Below are 23,208 nucleotides of genomic sequence, written 5' to 3'. Positions count from 1 at the left end.
GCTCCTTGTGTCTGTCTGTCTGTCCTGGCCAGGAGGGACGCTCCTTGTGTCCATCTGACTCTTGGCCAGGAGGGACGCTCCTTCTGTCCATCTGTCTGTCCTGGCCAGGAGGGGTGCTCTGTGTGTCCACCTGTCCTGGCTGGAAGAGGCACTCTGCCTGTCTGTCTGTCCTGGCCAGGAGTAGTGCTCCCTGTATCCATTTATCGATCTGTCCTGGCCATCTGTCTATCCTGGCTGGGAAAGGTGCTCTCTATAGCTGTCTGTCCTGGCCAGGAGGAGTGCTCCATGTGTCTGTATGTCCTGCCAGGAAAGTCAGTCTATGTCTGTCTGTCTGTCCTGGCCAGAAAGGGGGCTCCCTGGGTCCCCTTGTCCTGTCTGTCCTAGCCAGGAGGAGTGCTCCCTTCTGTCCTGGCCGGAAGGAGCACGCTCTATATTCATGTGTCCTGGTCAGGAGGAGTGCTCTGTGTGTCTGTCTTCTCGGGAGGAGCACTCCATGTATCTGTCTTTCCTGGCCAGGAAGGTGCTCCATGTGTCCCTCTGTCCTGGCTGGGAGGGGCACTCTGTGTCCATCTGTCTTTCCTGGCCAGGAAGAGTGCTCCCTGTGTCTGTCTGTCCTGGCCGGGAGGAGTGCTCCCTGTGTCCCTCTGTCCTGGCCGGGAGGAGTGCTCCCTGTGTCCCTCTGTCTGTCCTGGCCGGGAGGAGTGCTCCCTGTGTCCCTCTGGTCCTGTTTCTATATCATCAGCCTGCTTTGGGGCACCCTGAGTGCAGCCCTGGAGCCAGCCAGGCCGGGCAGAGGGCCTTCTGGCCTCCTCCTCGTCCCAGGACCGGGGGCCGGAGCTCACCTTTTGGGGTCTCCTCTCTCCTCTCAGTCTCGGTTGCTTGTGTGCTGACTGGACAAGGAGGGGCTTCCTAGCTCCCCCTTCTCTGGGGCTGAAAAGAATTCTCACCTGGGTCTTTGCAGCTTGGGCAGGGGTCCGAGTTTCTGGGCCGAGTCCCCGGTTTGAGGGCTGGGCTCTTTGGCGGGGGGGGGGGGGGCGAGCCTGCTGTTGGGTCCTTGGGTCCCTTAGGGGACTGTTCTCGTGGGTTCGGGCATGATGGGGAAAGTGGCTAGAGCAGGACTGCCTCTTCCTTAATAGACGAGGAGCCCGAGGAAGGGAAAGGAGGGACCGCTGAGGTCCTCCTGCCTCCCGGGGTCCTCCCTGCTGGCTCTCGGGGCAGGAGAAGTCACCGCTTTCCGTCTTCTGTTATTTAAGGAATAATTGATGATGATTGCTCCATTTTATACAGCCCCTGCTGTCTCATTGGATCCTCACAACACCTCCTCCTGGGAGGGAGGTGCTGTCATCATCCCCATTTTGTAGATGAGGAAACTGAGGCAAATAGGGTCACTTGGCCAGGACCACAGTTAGGAAATATCTATGGGGGCATCTAGACTCAGACCTTCCAGAGCCACCCAGAGGCCTTTTGGTGGGATGTGGTGGGGACTGGGGGCGCTCCTCCGGACAGGGGAAGCCCAGGACTGACAGAGTGTAGTGTGAGGGTGGGCTTGGAGCGGTCAGGGAACGAAGCCGAGACCACCCCAGAGGAGGAAGGAGACGGGAGGGCCCGGAGTCCTTGGGGGGCCCGGCAGCCTCGGGACGGCAGAATTGGGGGACCTCAGCGGACCTGCCGACGGGACCACACGGCGTGAAGGGCTCGTTGGCAGGAGGACTGGAGAGCAGGAAGGTTTGGTGGGCATCGGTGGCGATGGAAAGTGCCCAGTGTGGGGGCTTCTGCCAGGGCCGGCCATTTCCGTTGGTGCCCAGAGGACAGGAGCTTGGGGACGGGGCTGCCCGGCTCAGGCTCCATCAGCCCCTCCCTCAGAAAGGGCTCCGGGAATGAGGACTTCCCAGCCTGAAAGTGGACGTCCCGGCCGGGCCTCAGGCTCTCTGGGGCTTGGAGGGAAGGAGGGCCTCCCCCACCCCTCTCTGCCTCTCACCTCCCACCAAGCAATTGGAGTTTCTCCTTTTTATGTCAAAAATGGGCAAACCCTGTGGGTTTGGTTCTACTCTTGCTACTATACACTTTGTGAGAGACCCTGCCCCATCACTGAGGGATGTGAGAGATCCTGCCTTAACACCAGGGGCTGTGAGAGACCCTGCCTCACCATTGAGGGCTATGAGAGACCCTGCCCCATCACTGAGGGCTATGAGAGACCCTGCCCCATCACTGAGGGCCGTGAGAGATCCTGCCTCACCATTGAGGGCTATGAGAGACCCTGCCCCATCACTGAGGGCTATGAGAGACCCTGCCCCATCACTGAGGGCCGTGAGAGATCCTGCCTCACCATTGAGGGCTATGAGAGACCCTGCCCCATCACTGAGGGCTATGAGAGACCCTGCCCCATCACTGAGGGCCGTGAGAGATCCTGCCTCACCATTGAGGGCTATGAGAGACCCTGCCCCATCACTGAGGGCCGTGAGAGATCCTGCCTCACCATTGAGGGCTATGAGAGACCCTGCCCCGTCACTGAGGCTATGAGAGACCCTGCCCCATCACTGAGGGCCGTGAGAGATCCTGCCTCACCATTGAGGGCTATGAGAGACCCTGCCCCATCACAGAGGGCTATGAGAGACCCTGCCCCATCACTGGGGCCTGAGAGATCCTGCCTCACCATTGAGGGCCGTGAGAGATCCTGCCTTAACACTGGGGGCTGTGAGAGACCCTGCCTCACCATTGAGGGCTATGAGAGACCCTGCCCTATCACTGAGGGCCGTGAGAGATCCTGCCTTAACACCGGGGGCTGTGAGAGACCCTGCCCCATCACTGGGGCCTGAGAAACCCAACCCCACCATGAATTGAGCCTTGGAGGCTGCGGGGCCCAGCTGGAAGGCCTGGCCTTCCCCTCCGTGGGCTCAGAGACCTCAGAGACCTTGAAGCTGGCTCCGAGGCCACAAGCTCCTGCAGCCCCCCACCCAGGGCACAGCACAGAATGACCCGGAGGCGCTCCTCCACAGGCCGGCTCCTCACCCCTTTGCTCTGGTGGCTCCCTCCCCTCGAGGATGACTCGGAGGGAGCCCTGGCGGCTGTGTCCTTGGGATGGCCGGTCCTGGCCCCCATTTGCGGAGGGAGTCCCTTGACTTTGTGGATGTGGGAACTCCCAGATACGGGGTTTGCTCACGGGATCATTTTCTTCCCTTTAACGAGTGCTCCCGAGGGGCCCGAGCCTTCCCGAGCCCACGGAGAGGCGGGCTCCCTGGGACTTCTGGAGACAGCGCCCCATTCTGCAGGGAAGGGAAGAGGCAGATGCCCCTTTGCTGGCGCACCCATTCCCCCCCGCGTTTCCCCTGACTCGCCCAGCTTGTCCGGGCCAGGGGGGCAGAGATCCTGGGGCCTCCCAGGGAGGACTCAGGGAGGGGCTGCGCGGAGGGCACCGGGCCCAGGAAGCCCTGCCAAGGCACCGGTAGCCAGGAACTGAACAGCCCCCTCCCACTCCATCTGCTCATTGGTCCGGGGCCGGGGACCCCCACTGCCCGGGGCTCTTGTGGGGATCCAATGAATCCAGGGCGACTAAGAGCTTGGCGGCTCAGAGCTTCTAGGGATGGCCCTGGCTTGGCGGCGGGATCCTGACGCCCACCTTGCGCCCCTCAGGCCCTGCAGGAGGTTCCAGCATCCTGGAGCCGGACTCCGGGCACTGGCTGGGGCCACGGGTGGCGGGGCGGGCCGCAGGGCCAGCTCCCGGGAGGCACCCCCCTCAGGAGCTCACAAGATTCACGTTCCTCATCTGGGCCGAGTTGGGAGGATGAGAAAAAGGGGTGATTCTGGCTCAGGCAAATGTTTGGGGGTCGCCAGGGGGTACAGGCAAGCTGTAGCTGGAGAACGATGCATGCTGGGGGGTGAGCATTGGGGAGGGGGGAGCTGGGAAAGGGTTCTGGGAGAAATCAGGGGACAGACGGGAATTCCAAGCTCAGGGGCCAGTCTGAGGAGTCGGGATGAGTCACTGAGACTGGAGTGGGGGAGGGGAGCAACGTCATTGGTCACTGAGGCTGGGGCGGGGAGGAAGTCCCGGTATGTAGACTTTGAATGCCAGAGGACAGGGCATATCATGCTGGAAGCAGTAGGGAGCCCCAGCAAGTGACTGAGTAAGGAGGTGATATTGGAGACTTGTGCTTTGGGAGGATCCCGATCCGAGGACTTGCGAGTGCCATGAGAAGAGCCCCGGGGGCAGGTCCTCAGTGGGCTTCTTTCTGCCTGTGCGACTGTGCTGACTTCCCGGCTTCCTCCTCTGTCAGACAGCTCCCTTTGCCCCTCCCTCCCCCTTCTGCCTACATTGTATTCCTTTCCTTTACTTTGTAGCTCTGTGTCTGTCCTTGCGGTCTCCCCAAGGGACAGAACCCTGGGGGAGCTGTCGATGCTCTCCCCCAACCCCCGCCCGGCACACAGTAGTTACTTACTAAGTGTCTGGTTCCCCCAACCATCCCAACCCTTGGGGAGCTGTCCGCGCTCTCCCTGAGCGCTCCCCCACCCCCTCCGCCTAGAACACAGTAGTCACTAAGTGCCTGTTTTGGTCCTGACCACGTGGCTTCAGCACGTCCCTCCAGGTGCCCCTTTCCTCTCTGCACTCCCCACCCCCCATTCTCACCTCCAGGGGCCCACAGCTCCTTTCTTGGCTCTAAGATAACTTAGACTGTCTCTGGCCAAGCTTTCCCACTGTTCGGTGCCGCGTCTCTCTGTCCCCGGAGAGGCCCTGATGGGGGCATGTCTGCTGTGTCGCTGTAGGTCATGCGCTATGACAGTGGGGCTGTAAAGGAGAGCCACGGCCTTGACCCCTCCACGCTCAGCCCATCCAACCCCAGAGAAAAATGGCTTCGCAAGCGGACCCAGGTCAAACTGAGGGTAGGTGAGGCTCAGAGCCCCTGGGAGGCCGCCCCCGGCCCTCTCTGTCCCAGCCTCCCCTGTCCTGGCTTGCCCTGTCCCAGCCTGTCCTGTCCTGGCCTCTCCTGTCCCAGCCTGTCCTGTCCCGGCCTCCCCTGTCCCAGCCTGTCCTGTCCTGGCCTCTCCTGTCCCGGCCTCCCCTGTCCCGGCCTCCCCTGTCCCGGCCTGTCCTGTCCCAGCCTCCCCTGTCCCGGCCTGTCCTGTCCCGGCCTGTCCTGTCCCGGCCTGTCCTGTCCCAGCGTCCCCTGTCCTGGCCTCAGGATGGGAAGGGGGAATCTGGCCTTGGGGAGATCAGGGCTGGTCCCCGGAAAGCAGGCTGTTCAGGAATATTAGGTGTCCCCCTCGGGATCTCCCAGGCTGGAGAGTGGGAGTGGGCCCCAGGGACCCGGCTCCTCCCAGACACAGGGACAGGTCCTCCTGGAAGTCTCCTGTGACCCTCACCCCCACCCAGCCACAGGAGAAGGAGTGGCAGACTCGGGCCCCACCCCGAGGAACCTCCCAGTCTGACCCATGTTGGGGAGCGGGTCTTGGCCAGGCAGCCCTGGGGAGGGGGTGCTTTTTGCCTTGTCGGTGACCCTCTGGGCAGTGAATGTCCGGTGTCCCCCGAGCCAGCCGCCTCTGCAGGCCGATATGCCTGGTCAGTGGTGCGCCAAGATGCCCCCTGCACAGAAACTCAGACCCTCCCCGAGGGCTGACCAGCCACTTCTGAGAGCACGGGGGTCTCCATTTCCCCTTCTCAGGGGGACCCTGAGGACTGTGGAGTCAGGGGGACGAGTGCGTTGCCCGTCCTGAATGGGCCAAGGGGACTGTCAGGCTCCGCCCCCTCAGCTCCTCCCTAAGCTGGATGTGGGTATCAGGAGAGAGCTTGTGGGCAGCCTGAGGAAAGGGTCCTCGTGGGCACTGCCCCTTCTGTGTGGGCATTTGGACCAAGGGTGCCCGATCCCGGGGAAGACTGGGGTGCTGAAGGGGTCCTTGGGGTTAGCTCGTGGAAGCCCCTGCCGGGAAGGGGGAACAACAAACCAACATTTACTAAACACTTGCTGTCTGCCAAGCACTGGGCTGAGAGCTGTCACTAAGCGGGCAAAAGCAAAGGTGGGCCCTGTCCTCAGGAACGTACAGTCTGAGGGGGAGGAGGGGGAGAGAAGGGGGCTTGGTGTGGGAAGCTGAAGGGGTGCTTGACCGGGGAGTCCTGGGGAAGTTGACCGACTCCCCCTTTTTCAATAGCAATGATGTGAATACGATCATACCAGAAAGTATCTGGGAGGGGAGGGGGGGCAGTGTTAGGTGCTTGAAGGGAACAAAGTGAACAGGCCTTGGGCCAGCCTAGAAGGCCCCAGAGCCGTCTTCTGACGGAAATTTCCACAGCAAAACGTTGGCTTTGCCCCTTCTTAGTTCCACACCCTGGGTGTAAAGCTGTTCACACTGTACGTGGACAGGCTGAGCCAATCTCCTCGTCCTTCCAGAATGTGACCGCTAATCACCGCGCCAATGATGTGATTGCTGCAGAAGATGGTCCGCAGGTCCTAGTGGGACGCTTCATGTACGGACCCCTTGACATGGTGGCCCTCACGGGAGAAAAGGTAGAAAGTTCTGGGTGCTTCTCTGCCTCCCGGGACCCAGACTGTGCTGCCTGGAGAGCTTGGATGAGGGCAGAAGGAAGCCCTGGGTACTGCTCTCGGGGTCCTCGCTCTTTTGTCCCCCCCCAGAACATTGAAAAGTCCGACATCGTGTGCGATATTCTGCCCCCGCAAACCCAGACTTCTTCAAAGGAGTGAGGGAAGGCAGCTTTTCCGATTTGCAAAATGACACTGATCTTTTCAAGGGGGTTTGTCTCAGTTTGATAGTTCGGCCTGGCCTCTTGGATCTCTGGGAAGTCCCGGGGCCCCGGAGCCCTCCCCCTGCCCCGTGTGGGGATCCCAGGGCTTATGGAGTCCAACTTCCTCATCTCCCAAAGGAGGAAACTGTGACCCAGGGAAACTGGCTATCAGTTGAGCTGCACAGCAGAGGCCAGGCCCACAGGCCTTTGTTTTCAGTGCCAAAAGCCACTCTGGCTGTCAGGAGCTCCTGCCTCTTCAGGGTTGCCAGGCCTGGGCACAGCCACCCATTCCCTCTCGCCTCCAGGGAGTTACAGAAGCCAGTCCTTAGACAAGCTGTAGGTAGGGTGCCCTGGGCCCGGGACAAAGCTTGGGTGCCCGGGTCCCTGTGGGGAGGCTCAGCTGGCACTCCTGTGCCCCTGCAGGTGGACATTTTTGTCATGGCGGAGCCGTCCTCAGGCCGCTGGCACTACTTGGACACAGAGATCACCAACAGCAGTGGACGCATTACTTACGGTGTGCCCAAGCCCAAGCGGCTGGGGGTCGGGGTCTATCCCATCAAGATGGTGGTCAGGTAAGGCTTGCTTCCTATGGGCTTCCTTCCACGCCCCAGCTGTCCCGTCCCGTGTCCTGGGACTCGGCACATTCATCCCAACCCCCCAGGAGTTTAGGAGAAGCTGACTTCTCTCCCTTTCCCCAGAAAGTCCTGGGTGGGATGATCCTGGCAGAGCCCAGTCATCCCAAGGCACTGCTGGCAGGCAGAAGGGAACGGAGGGACCCATGAGATCTCCCCCAGCGCAGCCTTCTGGGAAAGGGGAAAGGATTCCAGAGCCCCTCCAGTCAAGGCCCCCTTGTGCCTTCCAGAGGGGACCAGACCACGGCGATGAGCTACTTGACGGTCCTCCCCCGGGGCATGGAGTGTGTCGTGTTCAGCATCGATGGCTCTTTTGCGGCCAGCGTCTCCATCATGGGCAGTGACCCCAAGGTCAGGGCGGGAGCTGTGGACGTTGTCCGGTGAGGAACAGTCACCCCCTCTCCCAGTCCCCACGTCGCAGGCTCTGGTGGGGGGGATGTTTGGGTAAACACCCGCCTGCAGGACAAGCCAGCACTAAAACTGGTTTCTGCCTTCCCAGGCTCCTCTTGTTTAGCCCATGTGGGAATCTGGGGCCATGGCTTCCAATACTGCTTATGGCCTTCGCCTTCTGGGCCTCAGTTTGCTTCTTTGTCCAATGGGGGAACAAGCCTTGACTCCCTGGGATACTGTGAGGATAATAAATGAGAAAGAGCTTTTCACACCAAGCATATGCTCCCCATCAGTCAGTCAACAAGCATTTATTAAGCACCTACTATGTGCTAAGCAATGGGGATATAAAGAAAGGCAAAAAAAAGTTCCTCCCTCAAGCAGCTTATCATCTAATGGGGAAGACAAAATGCAACTAAATGTACAAATGAAGTCACACTAGAAAGGATATAATTAGTGGGGGACGGCATTGGCATTAAGGTGGACTGGGAAAAGCTTCCTGTGATAGGCGAGATTTTAGTTGGGATTTAAATGAAGGTCGGGAGGTCAGTGAACAGAGTGAGAAGGGAGAACATTTCGGGCCTGGGGGATGGCCAGGGAGAATGACTGCCCAGCCTGGAGCCAAGAGATGTTGGTTCGTGTTTGGAGGCCAGGGCCACTGGGTAGAAGACTTGTGCATATGGGGTGAGGAGGAAGGAAATGTAATGTGTACGGAGACTGGAAAATCGAGGAAGTAGGCTAATTTGGGGGGAAGTTTTTTCATTTTAAATTTCCATTCCAAATTCCCTTCCCTCCCTCACCTTCCCCCATCCATTGAGGAAGCTAGAAATACAATATTCATCACCCAAGTTTTCATATTAACTGTGTTGTGAAAACAAAAACAAAGAAAAAATAAAAGAAAAAAAATGAGTCCACCAGATCTTTCCAGGGACGGATAGCATTTTTCATCATGGATCCTTTGCATTTGCCTTTTATAATTGTATCACTCAGAATAGCAAAGTCTTTCCCAGTTGATCTTTGTTACAGTGTTGCTATTACAGTATAAAATATGTTGCTATTACAGTATAAAATGTGCTCCTGATCCTGCTAATTTCACTTCCTTCACTTCAAGTTAGACTTGTCTGATTTTTCTGAAAACATCCTGCTTGTCATTTCTTCTAGCTCAGTAGAATTCTGTGCCGATTATGCATGTAACTTGCTCCAGCATTCTTCAAGGATGGGCTTGCCCTTTGCTGCACAAAGAGAGTTGCTATAAATATTTCCATACAAATAACCCTAACCCTAAAGTCTTTTCCCTTTTCTTTGATTGAGATCCTTAGATCAGGTGAGGTGGCCTGCTTCCCGGGGGCTTCCTTTCAATGGTAGTGGTTTTGCGGGCTCACTGTTTTATAGCCCTTTGGGCGTAGTTCCAAATTGTTCTCCAAAACCAGACCAGCTCATGATTCCACTGGCAGTGCATTAGTGTCCCCACTTTTCCACATCTCCCCCAGCATTTATCATTTTCCTTTTCTGTCATTTTAGCCATTCTGATAATGTGATGTAGAAAACTAGTTACAATGTACATTTCTCTGATTATTAGTGATTTAGAAGTTTTTTCTTTTTAGAAAATTTAATTTCGTCTTCTAATAACTATTCATATCCTTTGGCCGTTATCAATTAGGAAATGGCTCTCTTGTTTTTTCTACAAATTTGACTCAGTTCTCTATATATTGGAGAAAATATATTTTCATCAGAAAAAAACTTGCTTAGAATTCTTCCCCCTAACCACCCTCCCCCCCTCAGTTTCCTAGTTTTCTTCTAATTTCGACTTCCATGGTTTTGTTTGTGTAAAAACATTTTCATTCACATTCTATGTACCTCTCTATTGTTAGGTCATAAATCCTTCCCTTCTCCATAGATCTGACAGGAAAACTTCCATGTTCCCTCAGTTTACTTATGACATTCCCCCTTTATGTCGAGATTTTGCAGCTTTTATCTTGGCATACAGTGCAAGATGCTGGTCTTTACTTAGTTTCTGTCCAGCTGCCCTTCGGTTTTCCCAGCAGTTGTTCACAGGGAGTTCTCTCCAAAGCTTGGACCCGGGATTATTTCCTCCTGTGTCCTGGGTACCCAGTCTCCACCATGGATCCCCTCCGGTTCTTAGGTAGCACCAGGTTGCTTTGATAAGGAACACTTGGTAATACAGTTTGAGGTCAGGTCCGGCTGGCCTCGCAATTCCTTCGGGGCCTTCCCATTCCCCCCTTGAATTCCCTAGGCATCCTTAAGACTTTATTCTCCCAGATACACTTTGTACCATTTTCCCTGGCTCTCTAAGCAACGCTTTATTAGTTTTATTGGGATTTATTTAGTAAATTGAATTAGCGGGGTGATTTATGCTCTTGGTTCACCCTATCCACAAGGATCGACAGTTTCTCCATGGATTTGACTTGTGGGAGAGGGATGCCGTTCACTTAGTCCCGCCTTCATTTAGAGCTGGTCTCGGCAGGCGGCCTCCCAGATAGTTTGCGTTGTCCTGACTTTTAGGACCTGGCCGTCGTCTCTTGGGATTTGTCAGACGTACAGAGAAACCCTGATGGTTTGGGGGGTGTTTTGTATCCTGCCCCCTGCAGGCACTGGCAGGACCTGGGCTATCTGATCCTCTACATCACAGGGCGGCCAGACCTGCAGAAACAGCGGGTCGTGTCCTGGCTGGCCCAGCACAACTTCCCCCAAGGCATGATTTTCTTTTCTGATGGACTGGTGCACGACCCCCTGAGGCAGAAGGCCATCTTTCTGCGGAACCTTGTACAGGAGGTGGGTGCGGGGCAGGGGCGGGACTGGGCAGAGCTGGCATGGGCAGGGCAGGAGTGGGCAGAGCAGAGCGTGGGGGAGGGCCAGGGCTGGACTGGGCCACACTAGACCACACTCAGCCCTGTCACTGGCTTCCTGAAGGCGGCCGCAATAGAGCCGAGTCTGAGAGAAGCTGGGGGTTTCAGGGGGTCCCTGAGGAAGGGCCAGATGCCAGCACGGGCGATGGCCTCGGCAAAGACTCGAGGGGAGCAGCCCGGCTGCTGTCTCCTGTCCTAGCCTGCGTGACCTAGAGGAGCCCAGAGCCAAGCTGACCAGTCTCCGCCTCCCCGCAGCGGCTGGGTCAGGGTGGGTGAGGGGGCTCTGCAGCCGCTCGGGGGGCCCTGCCGGGCTCAGCCTCTCCCGTGGGCCCTGCCTGCTTTTCAGTGTTTCATCAAGGTCAGCGCGGCCTACGGCTCCATGAAGGACATCTCAGTCTACAGCGCCCTGGGCCTGCCGCCCTCCCAGATCTTCATCGTGGGCCGTCCCGCCAAGAAGTACCAGCACCAGTGCCAGGTACCGCGAGGGTCCGAGGTGGGGCGGCCGGCTAGGCCGGGGTCCTCTCTGACCCTCCCTCGTTCCCCCAGTTCCTCAGTGAGGGCTACGCGGCCCACCTGGCCTTGCTGGAGTCCAGCCACCGGGCCCGGCCCAAGAAGAACAACTCGCGGGTGATCTTGCGCAAAGGCAGCTTCGGCCTCCACTCCCAGCCCGAGTTCCTGAGGAAGAGGAACCATCTGCGCCGGACGATGTCCGTCCAGCAGCCCGACCCGCCGGTGTCCACCCCGAAGCCCGAGCGGGCCCAGAGCCAGCCGGAGTCGGACAAGGACCACGAGCGGCACCTCCCGCCGGTGGGCTGGGCACGGGGGGGCCCCCCCAAGTTTGAGTCGGTGCCCTAAAGTCAGGGAGCCATAGTCTGGGGCCGCCTTCCCGAGCGGGAGGCCTGCCTGGAGGCGGAGGGGCTGGGTCAGGGGTCAGTCTGCCTTCTCCCAAACACAAGGAGCTCTTCTTTGTTCCCCTCCCTGTGTCTGTCCAGAAATGCCCCCGGAGTAGCTGTGCCCCAAGCCCCGCAGTGTGTCCTGTGACACTTGAGGTGCATTTGTGAGGGTGTGAAGCCCTGCCCTGGGGACAGAACAAGGGATGGCCAGGACTGGGGCTCCCCCTAGGCCCTGGGCGGTTTCGGGGGCTGGAGGTGAGTGGGCCTGGGAAGGGCCGCGCCGGTTTTGGTCCAAGAGCTGTCCTCATTCGCCCACTTTGGGGTGCTGCTTGTCTATCGTCCGTCTAGGCTTGGGGTCTTTTCCTGGAAAGGCCTGGGGCTGGGGGCCCCGGCCTGGGTGCTGAGGTGCTGGGGAGAACCCCCGCCCAGGCCCGCCTGTTTCCAATGCCCAGCAGGGTCTGCTTTTCCAGGGCTGCAGCCACCACCGCCCTTGGCCCGCCCCCGGGGGTCTCAGGTTGCGGAGCCCCCCAGCGCTGTCTGCAGGGCCTTCTCAGAACGGTGGCGGCAGCCTTTGCCGCCTTCTGCCGCTGACGGTGCTGTCCCTCTTGGGGGCTCGAGCTCTGAGGCCCACCCAGCGTCCCGTGGGCTTCCTCTACAGGACTAGCCCCGGCTCCGTCCCAGTGACCACGCCGAGCCCTTCCCTCGAGGGGCCTCCGTTCCCTCCCATGTAAAGCAGGCATCGGACCCAGAAATCTGCGGGATCCCTGCCTGGCCCTACCCCTCTGGGGACCGACCCTCCAGTTCCGAGTAGGGTTCCCTCGTCCCGACGCCCCCTTCCTGACCTGCCAAGGCTCAGACATGCCCCTTTCCCGAATGCTCGCCCAGGGCTGTTGGTCAGTGAGGAAGCTTAGGACAGAGGGAGGGGTGAAAAAGGCCGCCGAGGGTGGAGGGTGCCCGGGCTTCTAGACAGCGCCGGGCCAGGCTCCCTTTGGAAGGTGAGCTGGGCCACTTCTTGCTCCATGTCCTCATGTACCGTGCCCGCCCCCATGCAGGTGCCCCCTCATGTACCGTGCCCGCCCCCACACACCACCCTCCCACACCACGCCCCTGAGCCAATCTGCTCCTAGCTCCACTACTGGCCTTGGCCCCTGGCTGATGTCCGGCTGTAGCTGCCCACTCAGCCTGAGTCTGGGCCTTTTCCTTAGGCATTTGGGATCCGGAGCCACGCCAGTGCCTCCCTGCCAGGGAAGCGACCCCGGAGGGTGGGGACGGCCCCTTTGGCCTCCAGGCCCTTTGGTCTCCGTCTGGTGAGCGCGACTCTTGCCCATGTCTACCTCTGCCCACTGGGGAGCAGACGGCTCCAGCCGAGTTCCCCTGGCCCCGGACTCCAGCTGTTGAGCGGCAGTCAGCCAGTCAACCAACCTCCCATTAAGTGCTTCCTGCTGCCCACAGGCGGCTGCCCTCCCCGCCGAGGCCCCCGGCTCTTGTGGCTCAGCCTCTGGGAGCCCCGGCCCGGGAAGGGGGAAAAGGAGGCCGCAGTCTCTGCCCAGCTGTCTGGCTGTGGCTCAGCAGGGGAGCTAAGCCCTGGCAGGGGCAAGGCCCTGGGTTCATTGGGTGGCGCCCTTGCCCTCCCTTGTGGGTGCGGCCCCAGATCAGGGCTCCTTCTCAAGGCCCCTCCTCTACTTCTCCTTGGGGCATCAGTGCCACGGGAGCTGGGGAGAGGCCTTGGGGGTCTGCCACCCCGCCTCTCTGAGCAGGGCTGGACTTGGGGCAGGAGTTTGGGGTGCCGAGCGCCCTCCATGTTCTGGAGGTGTCCAGGGAGGGTGCTGGGTGCTAAGCTGCCCAGGTAGCTCCTTGTGTGATAGGGGGCTGCCCAGATGCCCACACCCACATGGCTCCCCACACATTGTCCGACTGGTCAGTCTGTGCTCTTCCCGTGAAGCTGGAGGAAATGTAGAGGGTGAGGGCTGAGCCTGGTGACCCCCTGGGGGCCGGCGCTGCCCCCCTCCCCCAGCCCAGCGCTGCAGCCCTAGTCCCCCGGCCTCCCACTTGGGGTTTGCCTGTGCTTGTGAGCTGGGAGCGCCGGGGCTTTCTCTGGCTTTCCTGCTGCCCTCCGTCCACTCTCCACTTCTGCCCCCAGGAAGGCTCTTGCTTGTCTCTCCCGACGGCCAGCACCACGGTGGGTCTGGGCTGGGGGCACAAGCGCGCAGGAAGCTGCTCCCAAAGGGCGCAGACTTGGCCGAGACTTAGGGGGCTGCACGGAAGGAGATGGGACCCTCGTCCTCAGGCCCAGAGATGCCTGAGGGCCTGCGCGTCAGGGTGGGCTGCCCAAGGCCTGCATTAATTGCTTTCCTGCATTTCCTTTTCCTCTCTCCCAGGTGAGGGGAGCTCCACCCTGAGACCCTTTTCCCCTCAGACTCTGTGGGCCCTGCCCTTTGACCTTCCCGGCCCTTTTTCTGAAACCTGGACTTCTGTAGGTCCCGTTGGGTGAGAGGAGGGGCACTTGAGACTCTTCCCCTGGCTTCTGGGGAGGACACGGGGACAGAGGAAGGTGGTTGGGCCCCTCACCAGGGACCCCCCTTCAACAGCGTCTCTGGAATGATGGCCTTTTTCTTGGCTCTCGTGACGGTCTCCATTAAGTCCGTGTCGTTTCCAGTGTCGTCCGTGGTTATGTGGTGACCGAGGTTGCTTCTTCTGCCTCTTTGTACAAAGCGGGTCCAGACGTGTACAATCCCGAATGAGGCGTCCGATCGGCGCCAAGGGTCTGCGTTTTGTCCGAGCCGGGCTCTGCCTCTCCAGTGCTGTCACAAATAAAACCTGCCTTGCCTTTAAAGACGCTGGTTGGTGCTCCTTGGACCGGGCCGGGCCCCCGCGAGGCCGTCCAGGGCTGGGCGCCCCTGCTTTCACACACCCGGGCCTGGCCGAGTCTTGGGAGCCCGGCCCTGCTCACAAAGGCCCAAGGCCGGGCCGGGCGCCCCTGCTTTCACACACCCGGGCCTGGCCGAGTCTTGGGAGCCCGGCCCTGCTCACAAAGGCCCAAGGCCAGGCGGGGCCCCCGCGAGGCCGTCCAGGGCTGGGCGCCCCTGCTTTCACACACCCGGGCCTGGCCGAGTCTTGGGAGCCCGGCCCTGCTCACAAAGGCCCAAGGCCGGGCTGGGCGCCCCTGCTTTCACACACCCGGGCCTGGTTGCTCAGTCCTGCTCACAAAGGGCCAGGCTGGGCCCCATCTCACACCCATGGGGGTCGGGGGCCTTCCTGGGCTGTCCCTGGGCCAGACAGGCTCCGTCTCTCCCCTCCCGCCCACCGTGGACCAAAGACCTCGCCGCAGGACACAAGTAACAGCATTTATTATGGGGAGGGGCCCCGTAGTGGCGAGGGATGGGGTCTGCCAGACCTGAGTCAGCGGGTCGAGTGGGTGGGAAGGAAGCCTTCCTGAGCACAGAGAAGATGGCGGTCTGGGCACCCCCACACCCGCCTGGCGGTAACGCCTCCCAGACCGTGGTCCCGAAGCTTCAGTCCAATCGGGAGCATCCAAGCTGGAGACGCCCCGTGGGCGTCCGGTCACTCTGCGCCGTAGGGGGTCGCACAGCCTGCCAGTCCCCTGACACGCCTCCGTCCAGATGCCCAGGGGCGCCGCTCCGACTGGCGCATGGCCCTCAGGTTGTGGGCCATGAGCAGGTGGTAATGAGCTACTGCTTGCTTCCTGTGGGGGACCCAAGGGGTGTCAGGCCGCGGCCCCCCCACTGTTTCCCACAGATATTCTCGTCTGAGCCGGACCCCAGAAGACCCCCAGTGGGGGAGGAGGGGGACAGAGAGGTGAAGCGTGGGGCCATGAGCCCTCTGGGAAGGGGCTGCTCATGCTGGGTTAGTCAGGGGAGGGGGCCACAGCCAGGGGCTGCTCTAGCTTCTCTGAGGTCAGATGCAGCCCCTTGGGGCCCTTCAAGACCATCCCCCCCCCCCCCGCACTGGCCAGGAGCCGCCCCCCGAGCCTTTACCTGCCATGCCCACGCCCCCTCTTCAGGGTTGAATGAGAGCAACAGTCAAGTCACTAAGACAAGAGACGGGAGAGGGAGGAGGGGGCTTGGTTACCGTCCATGCCGGGGAAATTGAGGGGCAGGACCCCAACCCGGCCCCATCCTCTCTGGTCCAAGGCTGGATGCAGGTGGGGGAGCACTGGCAGAGTCCTTGGGGACCCTGACTCCAGCACGGGGAGGGGGCCCCGTGCCCAGCACTCCTGCCCTGACTGAGGGCACCGACAGCGTATGGACGAGGGAACGGCTTTTGGGGAGGGGGCGTGCCGCAAGGCAGGGGGCTCGGGGCCTCCTCCGCTCCCAGCCCCCCTCACCTCTCGTCGGTGGCGATGGCCTCGTCGAAGGCCTCAGACAGCTGCTTCAGCTGCTCGATGCCCGCGGCCACAGACTCCATCTCCTCCTCCTCTTCCTCCTCCTGGCATCCGCCTCTGGACAGAGCAAACGTGAACCGGCTGGTCAGGGGGGCCTGACAGAGCCCTGGGGCCAGACCCCCCAGCCCACCACAGTCCTGCCCCGGGGAGGGAGGGCCAGGCTTGCCTGGTGGGGCAGAGAGGAGCCGGGGAAGCATAGGGGCTGAGGAGGGCAGCCGCCCGCTGGGAGCGCCTCCGCAGAGGCCGCAGGGGGTCCTTGGTGATCCACTTGGAGAGCCTTCTCAGCCCCGAGCCCTGGGAGGGAGGGGTGGCGGGGAGGCGCCGGGCCCCGGAGCTCGGCGAGGGAGCCACCGACGGCCGGGCGCTCCTCCTCCTCCTGGATGGGTGGGGGCTCCCGGCGGGGGGGCGGCCCGGGTCTCTCCTCCGGCCGCTGCCCTGGCAGGACTTCTGGATTTTCTGTAACGGGCACAGGCATTTAGGTTAGAGTCGGGAGGCAGGTAGCTTAGGGCTCGGGGTCAGCCGGGCTGCCTCCTCCTGGTACCTGAGCCACGGATCCCAGGGCCCTGCGGGCAGAGCCGGCCGCCACCCACACGCGCTCCGAGCTCTCCAGCGGCTCCCAGGAGGGCCCGTCCCCAAAGTTGGCATCGAGGACTCCCAGGGGCAGGCGCCGGCTCAGGCGGGCACAGAGCGAGCCGGACTGCGGCTTCCTCCGGCCCGGGCTCGGGCTCCCGGCCTCCTCGGTCAGCATCTGGTGGCTCCTGCGGCCTCTGGCCACCCCCTGCCACACCGAAGTCATTCCTGCCTTGGCCTGGACCTCCCTGTGGGCAGGAAGGGCAGGTCCATGAGCCTGGGGGGCACTTCACAGGGAGCCTGCTGTGGGCAGTGGGGGGCAGGCTAAGCTGCACCCCACCCCCCACCCGTGTCCCCAGGGACAGCGACCACCCCCAGAGGGCCCCCAATTCTGCAGGACCCTGGGTGGGGGGTGGGCAGGGAGGACAGACAAGGAGGGCTTTGTGGGGGGGGAGGGGAGGAGGGGATCTTGCTACTTACTGCCTGGGGACTGAGGACAGGGGGGAAAGGGCGGGTCCTCAGTGGGGGATCAGGGGGTCCCCTGCGTCTGGGGAGGAAAAGAGGGGAAAGGGCGGGTCCTCAGTGGAGGGCCCTTAGTTGAGGGGGTCAGGACCCTCTGCCATATGGGGAATGAGGGGGGGAGGGCGGGTCCTCAGTGGGGGTCCTCAGTGGTTCCCTTGCTGCTTGGGGAGGAAAGGAAGGGAAAGGGCAGGTCCTCAGTGGAGGGTCCTTAATGGGGGGAGGGGGTCAGGACCCTCTGCGGCCTGGAGAGTGAGGACAGCTGGGGAAAGGAGGGTTCCTTAGTGGGGGTTCAGGGGTCCAGACCCCCCAGTCAATGCTGCTCCCCGCGGGGCACCGGGTCTGTTCCTCCACTTAGCCCCAGGTCCCTCCCGGGACCCCCTACCTGCCTTGTGCTCGCACCCCGGCCCGAAGTCCTATTCCTAAGCCCGCCAGGTTCAAACTGGCCGCGGGGCCCAGGCCCACCGCCCATTGGTCCAGTGCTCCGCCCCCGGACCTCGTTCTGCCCTCCCCATTGGTCTATTGGAACCCTGCGGGAGGAATCCTTTCCTGTCATTGGTCTGATGCTCCGCCCCCAGTGCGCAGCCCATTGTCCCAAAGCCCCACGACACAACGCCCTATATCTGCATAGCGCCTCACCATTGGTCCGTTGGAGCCCGGGGGAGGAGTCCTCTCCTGCTATTGGTCCTATTCTTTCCCTTTGGTCGGTTGGAGCCCCCGCCTTGATTAGTCCCGCTCGGACCGAGTCCGGCTCTCAGCGGGAGGGGTGGGGGCTTTGGAGCCTGGGAGAGGGAGGGGCAAAGGAAGGAGAGGGCTGCAGCCCAGGCAGGAGCCGCCGCGGTCTTCCCGGCCAGTCTTTCCACGCTCCCACGCTGGCCATTTCTGAAAGCCGCGGGCTCGGGCTGCCCTCGCCGTGTTCCGAGGCCAGGGCTGCCGGGAGCTCTCCGGGCTCTGCGGCCGCTCCTCGCTGAGCTCGCGGGGCGTGGGCTCTGTTGGTCACTCTCTGCTGGACTTTCAGCACGTCTCTGTGTCTCTTTCCTTTGTCTCTGTCTCTGTGTCCCTTTCCTTCGTCCCTGTCTCTGTGTCCCTTTCCTTTGTCCCTGTCTCTGTGTCTCTTTCCTTTGTCCCTGTCTCTGTGTCCCTTTCCTTTGTCCCTGTCTCTGTGTCCCTTTCCTTTGTCCCTGTCTCTGTGTCCCTTTCCTTCGTCCCTGTCTCTGTGTCCCTTTCCTTTGTCCCTGTCTGTGTCCCTTTCCTTCGTCCCTGTCTCTGTGTCTCTTTCCTTTGTCCCTGTCTGTGTCCCTTTCCTTTGTCCCTGTCTGTGTCCCTTTCCTTTGTCTCTGTCTCTGTGTCCCTTTCCTTTGTCCCTGTCTCTGTGTCTCTTTCCTTTGTCTCTGTCTCTGTGCCCCTTTCCTTTGTCCCTGTCTGTGTCCCTTTCCTTTGTCCCTGTCTCTGTGTCCCTTTCCTTTGTCCCTGTCTCTGTGTCCCTTTCCTTTGTCCCTGTCTGTGTCCCTTTCCTTTGTCCCTGTCTCTGTGTCCCTTTCCTTCGTCCCTGTCTCTGTGTCCCTTTCCTTCGTCCCTGTCTCTGTGTCCCTTTCCTTTGTCCTGTCTCTGTGTCCCTTTCCTTCGTCCCTGTCTCTGTGTCCCTTTCCTTTGTCTCTGTCTCTGTGTCTCTTTCCTTTGTCCCTGTCTCTGTGTCCCTTTCCTTTGTCTTTGTCTCTGTGTCCCTTTCCTTTGTCCCTGTCTCTGTGTCCCTTTCTTTTGTCCCTGTCTCTGTGTCCCTTTCCTTTGTCTCTGTCTCTGTGTCCCTTTCCTTTGTCCCTGTCTCTGTAATTCCTTCCTTTGTCTCTGTCTCTGTGTCCCTTTCCTTCGTCCCTGTCTCTGTGTCCCTTTCCTTTGTCCCTGTCTCTGTAATTCCTTCCTTTGTCCCTGTCTCTGTGTCCCTTTCCTTTGTCCCTGTCTCTGTGTCCCTTTCCTTTGTCTTTGTCTCTGTGTCCCTTTCCTTTGTCCCTGTCTCTGTGTCCCTTTCTTTTGTCCTGTCTCTGTGTCCCTTTCTTTTGTCCCTGTCTGTGTCCCTTTCTTTGTCTCTGTCTCTTTCCTTTGTCCCTGTCTCTGTGTCCCTTTCTTTTGTCCCTGTCTCTGTGTCCCTTTCTTTTGTCCCTGTCTCTGTGTCCCTTTCCTTTGTCCCTGTCTCTGTGTCCCTTTCCTTTGTCCTGTCTCTGTGTCCTTTCCTTTGTCTCTGTCTCTGTGTCCCTTTCCTTTGTCCCTGTCTCTGTGTCCCTTTCCTTTGTCTCTGTCTCTGTGTCCCTTTCCTTTGTCCCTGTCTCTGTGTCCCTTTCCTTAGTCTCTGTCTCTGTGATTCCTTCCTTTGTCTCTCTCTTCTCTCTCCTGCTTCTCACTCTGTCTCTTTTCATTGACCCTGTCTCTGTCTCTTTCCTTTGTCTTTTTCTCTCCTCTCTCTGTCTCTTTCCATTATCTTTATCTCTCCTTTGTTTCCATCTGTCTGTCTCTCTGTCTCTTTGTCTCTGTCTCTTTCCTTTGTCTTTTTCTCTCCTCTCTCTCTGTCTCTTTCCATTATCTTTATCTCTCCTTTGTTTCCATCTTTCTGTCTCTCTGTCTCTTTGTCTCTGTCTCTTTCCTTTGTCTTTTTCTCTCCTGTCTCTCTGTTTTGGTCTGTGTTTCTCTTCTCTTCTGTCTCTCCTCTGTCTCTCTGTCTCTTTCCATTGTCTTTATCTCTCCCTTGTCTCCATCTTTCTGTCTCTCTGTCTCTTTCCTTTGTCTCTCTCTTCTCTCTCCTGCTTCTCACTCTGTCTCTTTCCTTTGTCTCTGTCTCTTTCCTTTGTCTCTCTCTTCTCTCTCTGTTTCTCCTCTGACTCCTTTGCTGGAGACGCTTCCAGACCATGCCCTCAGGTGACAGGTGTCCCCCAGGTTCTGTCCCGGGTCCTCTTCCTTCTCCCTCTATCCTACTTCACTGGATGATCGCAGCGACTCCCACACTTTGAATGAGCATCTCTGTGCCGATCTACTTTTCCTGTTCCAAACTCTGCCCCCCTCCCATCTCAAATTTCCAACTGCCTTTCAGACATCTTGGATGGGATATCCAGTAGAACATGTCCAGAATGGAGAACATGTCCCCCCCTTTTGTTTCTGTAGACAACAGCACCCCGTCCCTCAGGTCCCCAAGGCAGGGCTCATTCTGAACTCACCCCCTCATGCAACACGATTCACCTCTGCAGTGTCTCTAATTGATTTCATCTTTGGAACATCTCTCCAATAGCCCCTTTTTTTCTGACCCTGCTTTTGGGGAGATCTGTTTGCCCCAAGTGTCTCCCCATTTCTCTTCCTCCATTCAGCCACCAAGGATTTTCCTAGAACTCAGGTCTGATCATGTCACTCCCTTCTGGATAAACTCCAGGGGTTCGCTATGAACTCCAAGAGCAAATATGAAATGCTCGCTTGGGCATTTAAGACCTCCTCTACTTCCTCCTCTCTTTCCGAACCTCTTAGCCACGTCCACCATGTCCTCTTCAGTCCAGTGGTCCTGGCCTCCTGACTCCACAAACAAGACCCTCCAGCTCTCAGTTCTGGGCATTTTCTCTGCCATGCCTCCAGGTCTGGAAGACTCTCTCTCTCCTCCACTTCGAATGCTGACACCTTGACTTCCATTAAGTCCTAACTCAAATCTTCCTTCTCCAGGAAGCCTTCCCCAAGTACCTTCTCTCCATTACATTACCTCCTCCTTCTCCAGCTCCTCCAGGGCTGGGACTGCCTTTTGCCTCTCTTCCGATCACTTAGCCTGTCACATAATAAGCGCCGAACAATTGTTTATTGAATTGAATCGAATTATAGGGGATCCAATCAGCACATGGAATTTTCATCCTGGAATAGAAGTGAAAACCAGTGAGATCCGTAGTGGAAGGAGACAAGCTGTAGTCAGTGGAGCCAGAGAGGCTAAGGTCCTGGAGTTAAAAAAAAAAAAAAGGCATGGGGAAAAGTCTGGTGGAACAAAGAGAAACGAGGGGAGTAATCCATGTCAGAGGCTGGTCAATGCAAGATCTTTGATAGTCTAGAAAGGGGAGGGAAAAAGTAAGGAGGAGAGGGAAAAGAAGAAGGGGGGAGGAGAAGGAGAACAAAGGATTTTATTTTTAGTTAACTAAAAACAAAAACAAAATAGAAAAAGAAAAAAAAAACATTGCCATGCACACAGCAGAACATGAGAGGATTCAAAATATGAAATAATTTCCATTTGAAGAAAGTCTATATGATCAATACTACACATGGTGTTTATAAGCTATCCTTTGCTTCCTTGTAGTTTTTCTTTTGTTCTCTTTTTCTTTTATTTTTTTCCTCATTTCTTACATATATATGCACATACATATATACATATCTGTAATCACACATACATACACACATGTATTTATATATATCTATATAAAACCATAATGTTTTTCTCAATCCACCAACTCATTTCCTATATCACAGCAATATTTCAACCTTATACTTTCTAGTTAGTTTAAATAATCTAAAAGAATGTTGATTAATATGACTGACATGGTGTAGTTTCCTAACTTTTTTTTCTATTAAATCTATTGTAGTTTTGACTTTGAGATCCATGATTATTGTGTCTGCTTTTTTTCCTAAGAAATTCTGCTCCTGATCATTATTATTAGGTCTTAGGATAAGACATCTCTTATGTCTTCTCCCTGCTGTTTTCTCTGCTTTACTTCTACCCTTGATCTGGCCTCATTATTACTACCTCCACCAAGGATCTCTCCCTTATTCTTTCCCCCTATTTCCTTCCCTCTTTATCCCATGCCTATTAGTCTATACCCTCTTCTATTTCCTCCTTATCTTATTCTCTCTCTCTTATTTCTTTGTAAATTTAGAAGACGTTTATACCCTCCTAGATATATATTCATTGTTCTCTCTCTAAGTGATGAGGGGTCCAGAACTACCAGCACTCCTCTCCCATCTAAGTCCTTGATGTGTCAGATCTTCCTCTCACATCTCATTCATGTAACATAATTACTCTTTTTATCTTTTCCTACACCATCATACTCAGCTGTCCTCCTATCTTTCTTGGGAACTACCCATTACTCATGACAATCTTAGACATTTGGCTTACATGTCCATATGTAAAGCAAAGTTTGTCCTTATTGCATTCCTTGTAATTACTCTTTAATATTTACCTCATATTTCTCTTGGATCTCATATGTTAAATTTTCTATTAAATTCAGATCTTTTTGCAGCCAAATCCTGAAAGTCTAGTAATTCACTAAATATCCTTTTTTTTTAATCATTCAGAATTATACTTTGCTTTGCTGAGTTTGATATTTACAACCACAATGCCAGTTCTTTTGCTCTTCCATATATACTACTCTAAGATCTGTGGTCTTTTTCGCTGCTAGGTCTTTTGTGATTCTAATTTTAGCTTGGCCATATTTGAATTGTTTTTTTCTTGTTGCTCATAATACTTTCTCTTTGACCTGAGAGTTTTGAAATTTGTCTGGGATATTTCTGTAAGTTTTCCTCCTAGGATCACTTTTAGGATTTTTTTTCTCTATTTCTGCTTTCCTCTCTTGTTCTAACACCTCAGGACAATTTTTTAAATAGGATTTTTTCCAAATACATGTAAAGATAGTTATTAACATTCATCTCTGCAAAATCTTGTGCTCCAAATTTTTCTCTCTCCCCTTCTCCCTCCTCAAGACAGCAAGTAGTCTGATACAAGTTAAACATGTGCAATTCTTCTAAACATATTGCCATATTTGTCATACTGCATAAGAAACAGATGAAAAGTGAAAAAAAAACATGAAAAAGAAAAAAAAACAAGCAAACAAGAATAAAAGAGGTGAAAATACATGCTTTGATCCACATTCAGTCTCCATAGTTCTCACTTTAGATGCAGATGGCACTTTCCATTCCAAGTCTATTGGAATTATTTTGAATCACTTCATTGTTGTAAAGAGCCACATCCATCATAGTTGATCATCATATAATCTTGTTACTGTGTCCAATGTTCTCCAGGTTCTACTCACTTCACTTAGCATAAGTTCATGTGGGTCTTTCCAGGCTTTTCTGAAATCAGACTGCTCATCATTTCTTATAGAATAATATTTCAGGACAATTTTCTTTATTTTTTATGTTGTATCAAGATTCTTTTTTTTATTCTAGCTTTTATATCGCCTGATTATTCTTATGTTTTCTCTTC

At 56.8% G+C, this 23,208-nt stretch overlaps 2 protein-coding genes across 2 annotated transcripts in view; one reads left to right on the top strand and one right to left on the bottom strand.

Annotated features, from left to right (window-relative positions):
* The window catches only part of PITPNM3 (PITPNM family member 3), an 85,024-nt gene extending 70,682 nt beyond the window's left edge, over nt 1–14,342 (top strand). Inside the window, exons 14-20 of the mRNA XM_051991489.1 lie at nt 4,759–4,875; nt 6,378–6,494; nt 7,154–7,302; nt 7,593–7,742; nt 10,359–10,542; nt 10,963–11,091; nt 11,163–14,342. Coding sequence (XP_051847449.1) covers nt 4,759–4,875; nt 6,378–6,494; nt 7,154–7,302; nt 7,593–7,742; nt 10,359–10,542; nt 10,963–11,091; nt 11,163–11,471 — 1,155 coding nt within the window. The 3' untranslated portion in view covers nt 11,472–14,342. The remainder of the gene's footprint in view (nt 1–4,758; nt 4,876–6,377; nt 6,495–7,153; nt 7,303–7,592; nt 7,743–10,358; nt 10,543–10,962; nt 11,092–11,162) is intronic.
* A 497-nt stretch (nt 14,343–14,839) lies between these two features.
* PIMREG (PICALM interacting mitotic regulator) lies at nt 14,840–17,458 on the bottom strand. The gene is made up of 5 exons (XM_051991020.1): nt 17,386–17,458; nt 16,453–16,729; nt 16,078–16,367; nt 15,855–15,968; nt 14,840–15,212 (listed from the first exon to the last, which is right to left on the bottom strand). The coding sequence occupies exons 2-5, from the start codon at nt 16,705–16,707 to the stop codon at nt 15,071–15,073; spliced, it is 801 nt and encodes a 266-aa protein (XP_051846980.1). The 5' UTR covers nt 16,708–16,729; nt 17,386–17,458; the 3' UTR covers nt 14,840–15,070.
* Between the last annotated feature and the right edge of the window lie 5,750 nt (nt 17,459–23,208).

Source organism: Antechinus flavipes, chromosome 3, assembly GCF_016432865.1.
Source record: "Antechinus flavipes isolate AdamAnt ecotype Samford, QLD, Australia chromosome 3, AdamAnt_v2, whole genome shotgun sequence".
NCBI classification, from domain to species: Eukaryota; Metazoa; Chordata; class Mammalia; order Dasyuromorphia; family Dasyuridae; genus Antechinus; species Antechinus flavipes.
The sequence above is the reverse complement of the archived record's forward strand: the minus strand, read 5'-3'. Positions and strand labels throughout refer to the sequence as shown.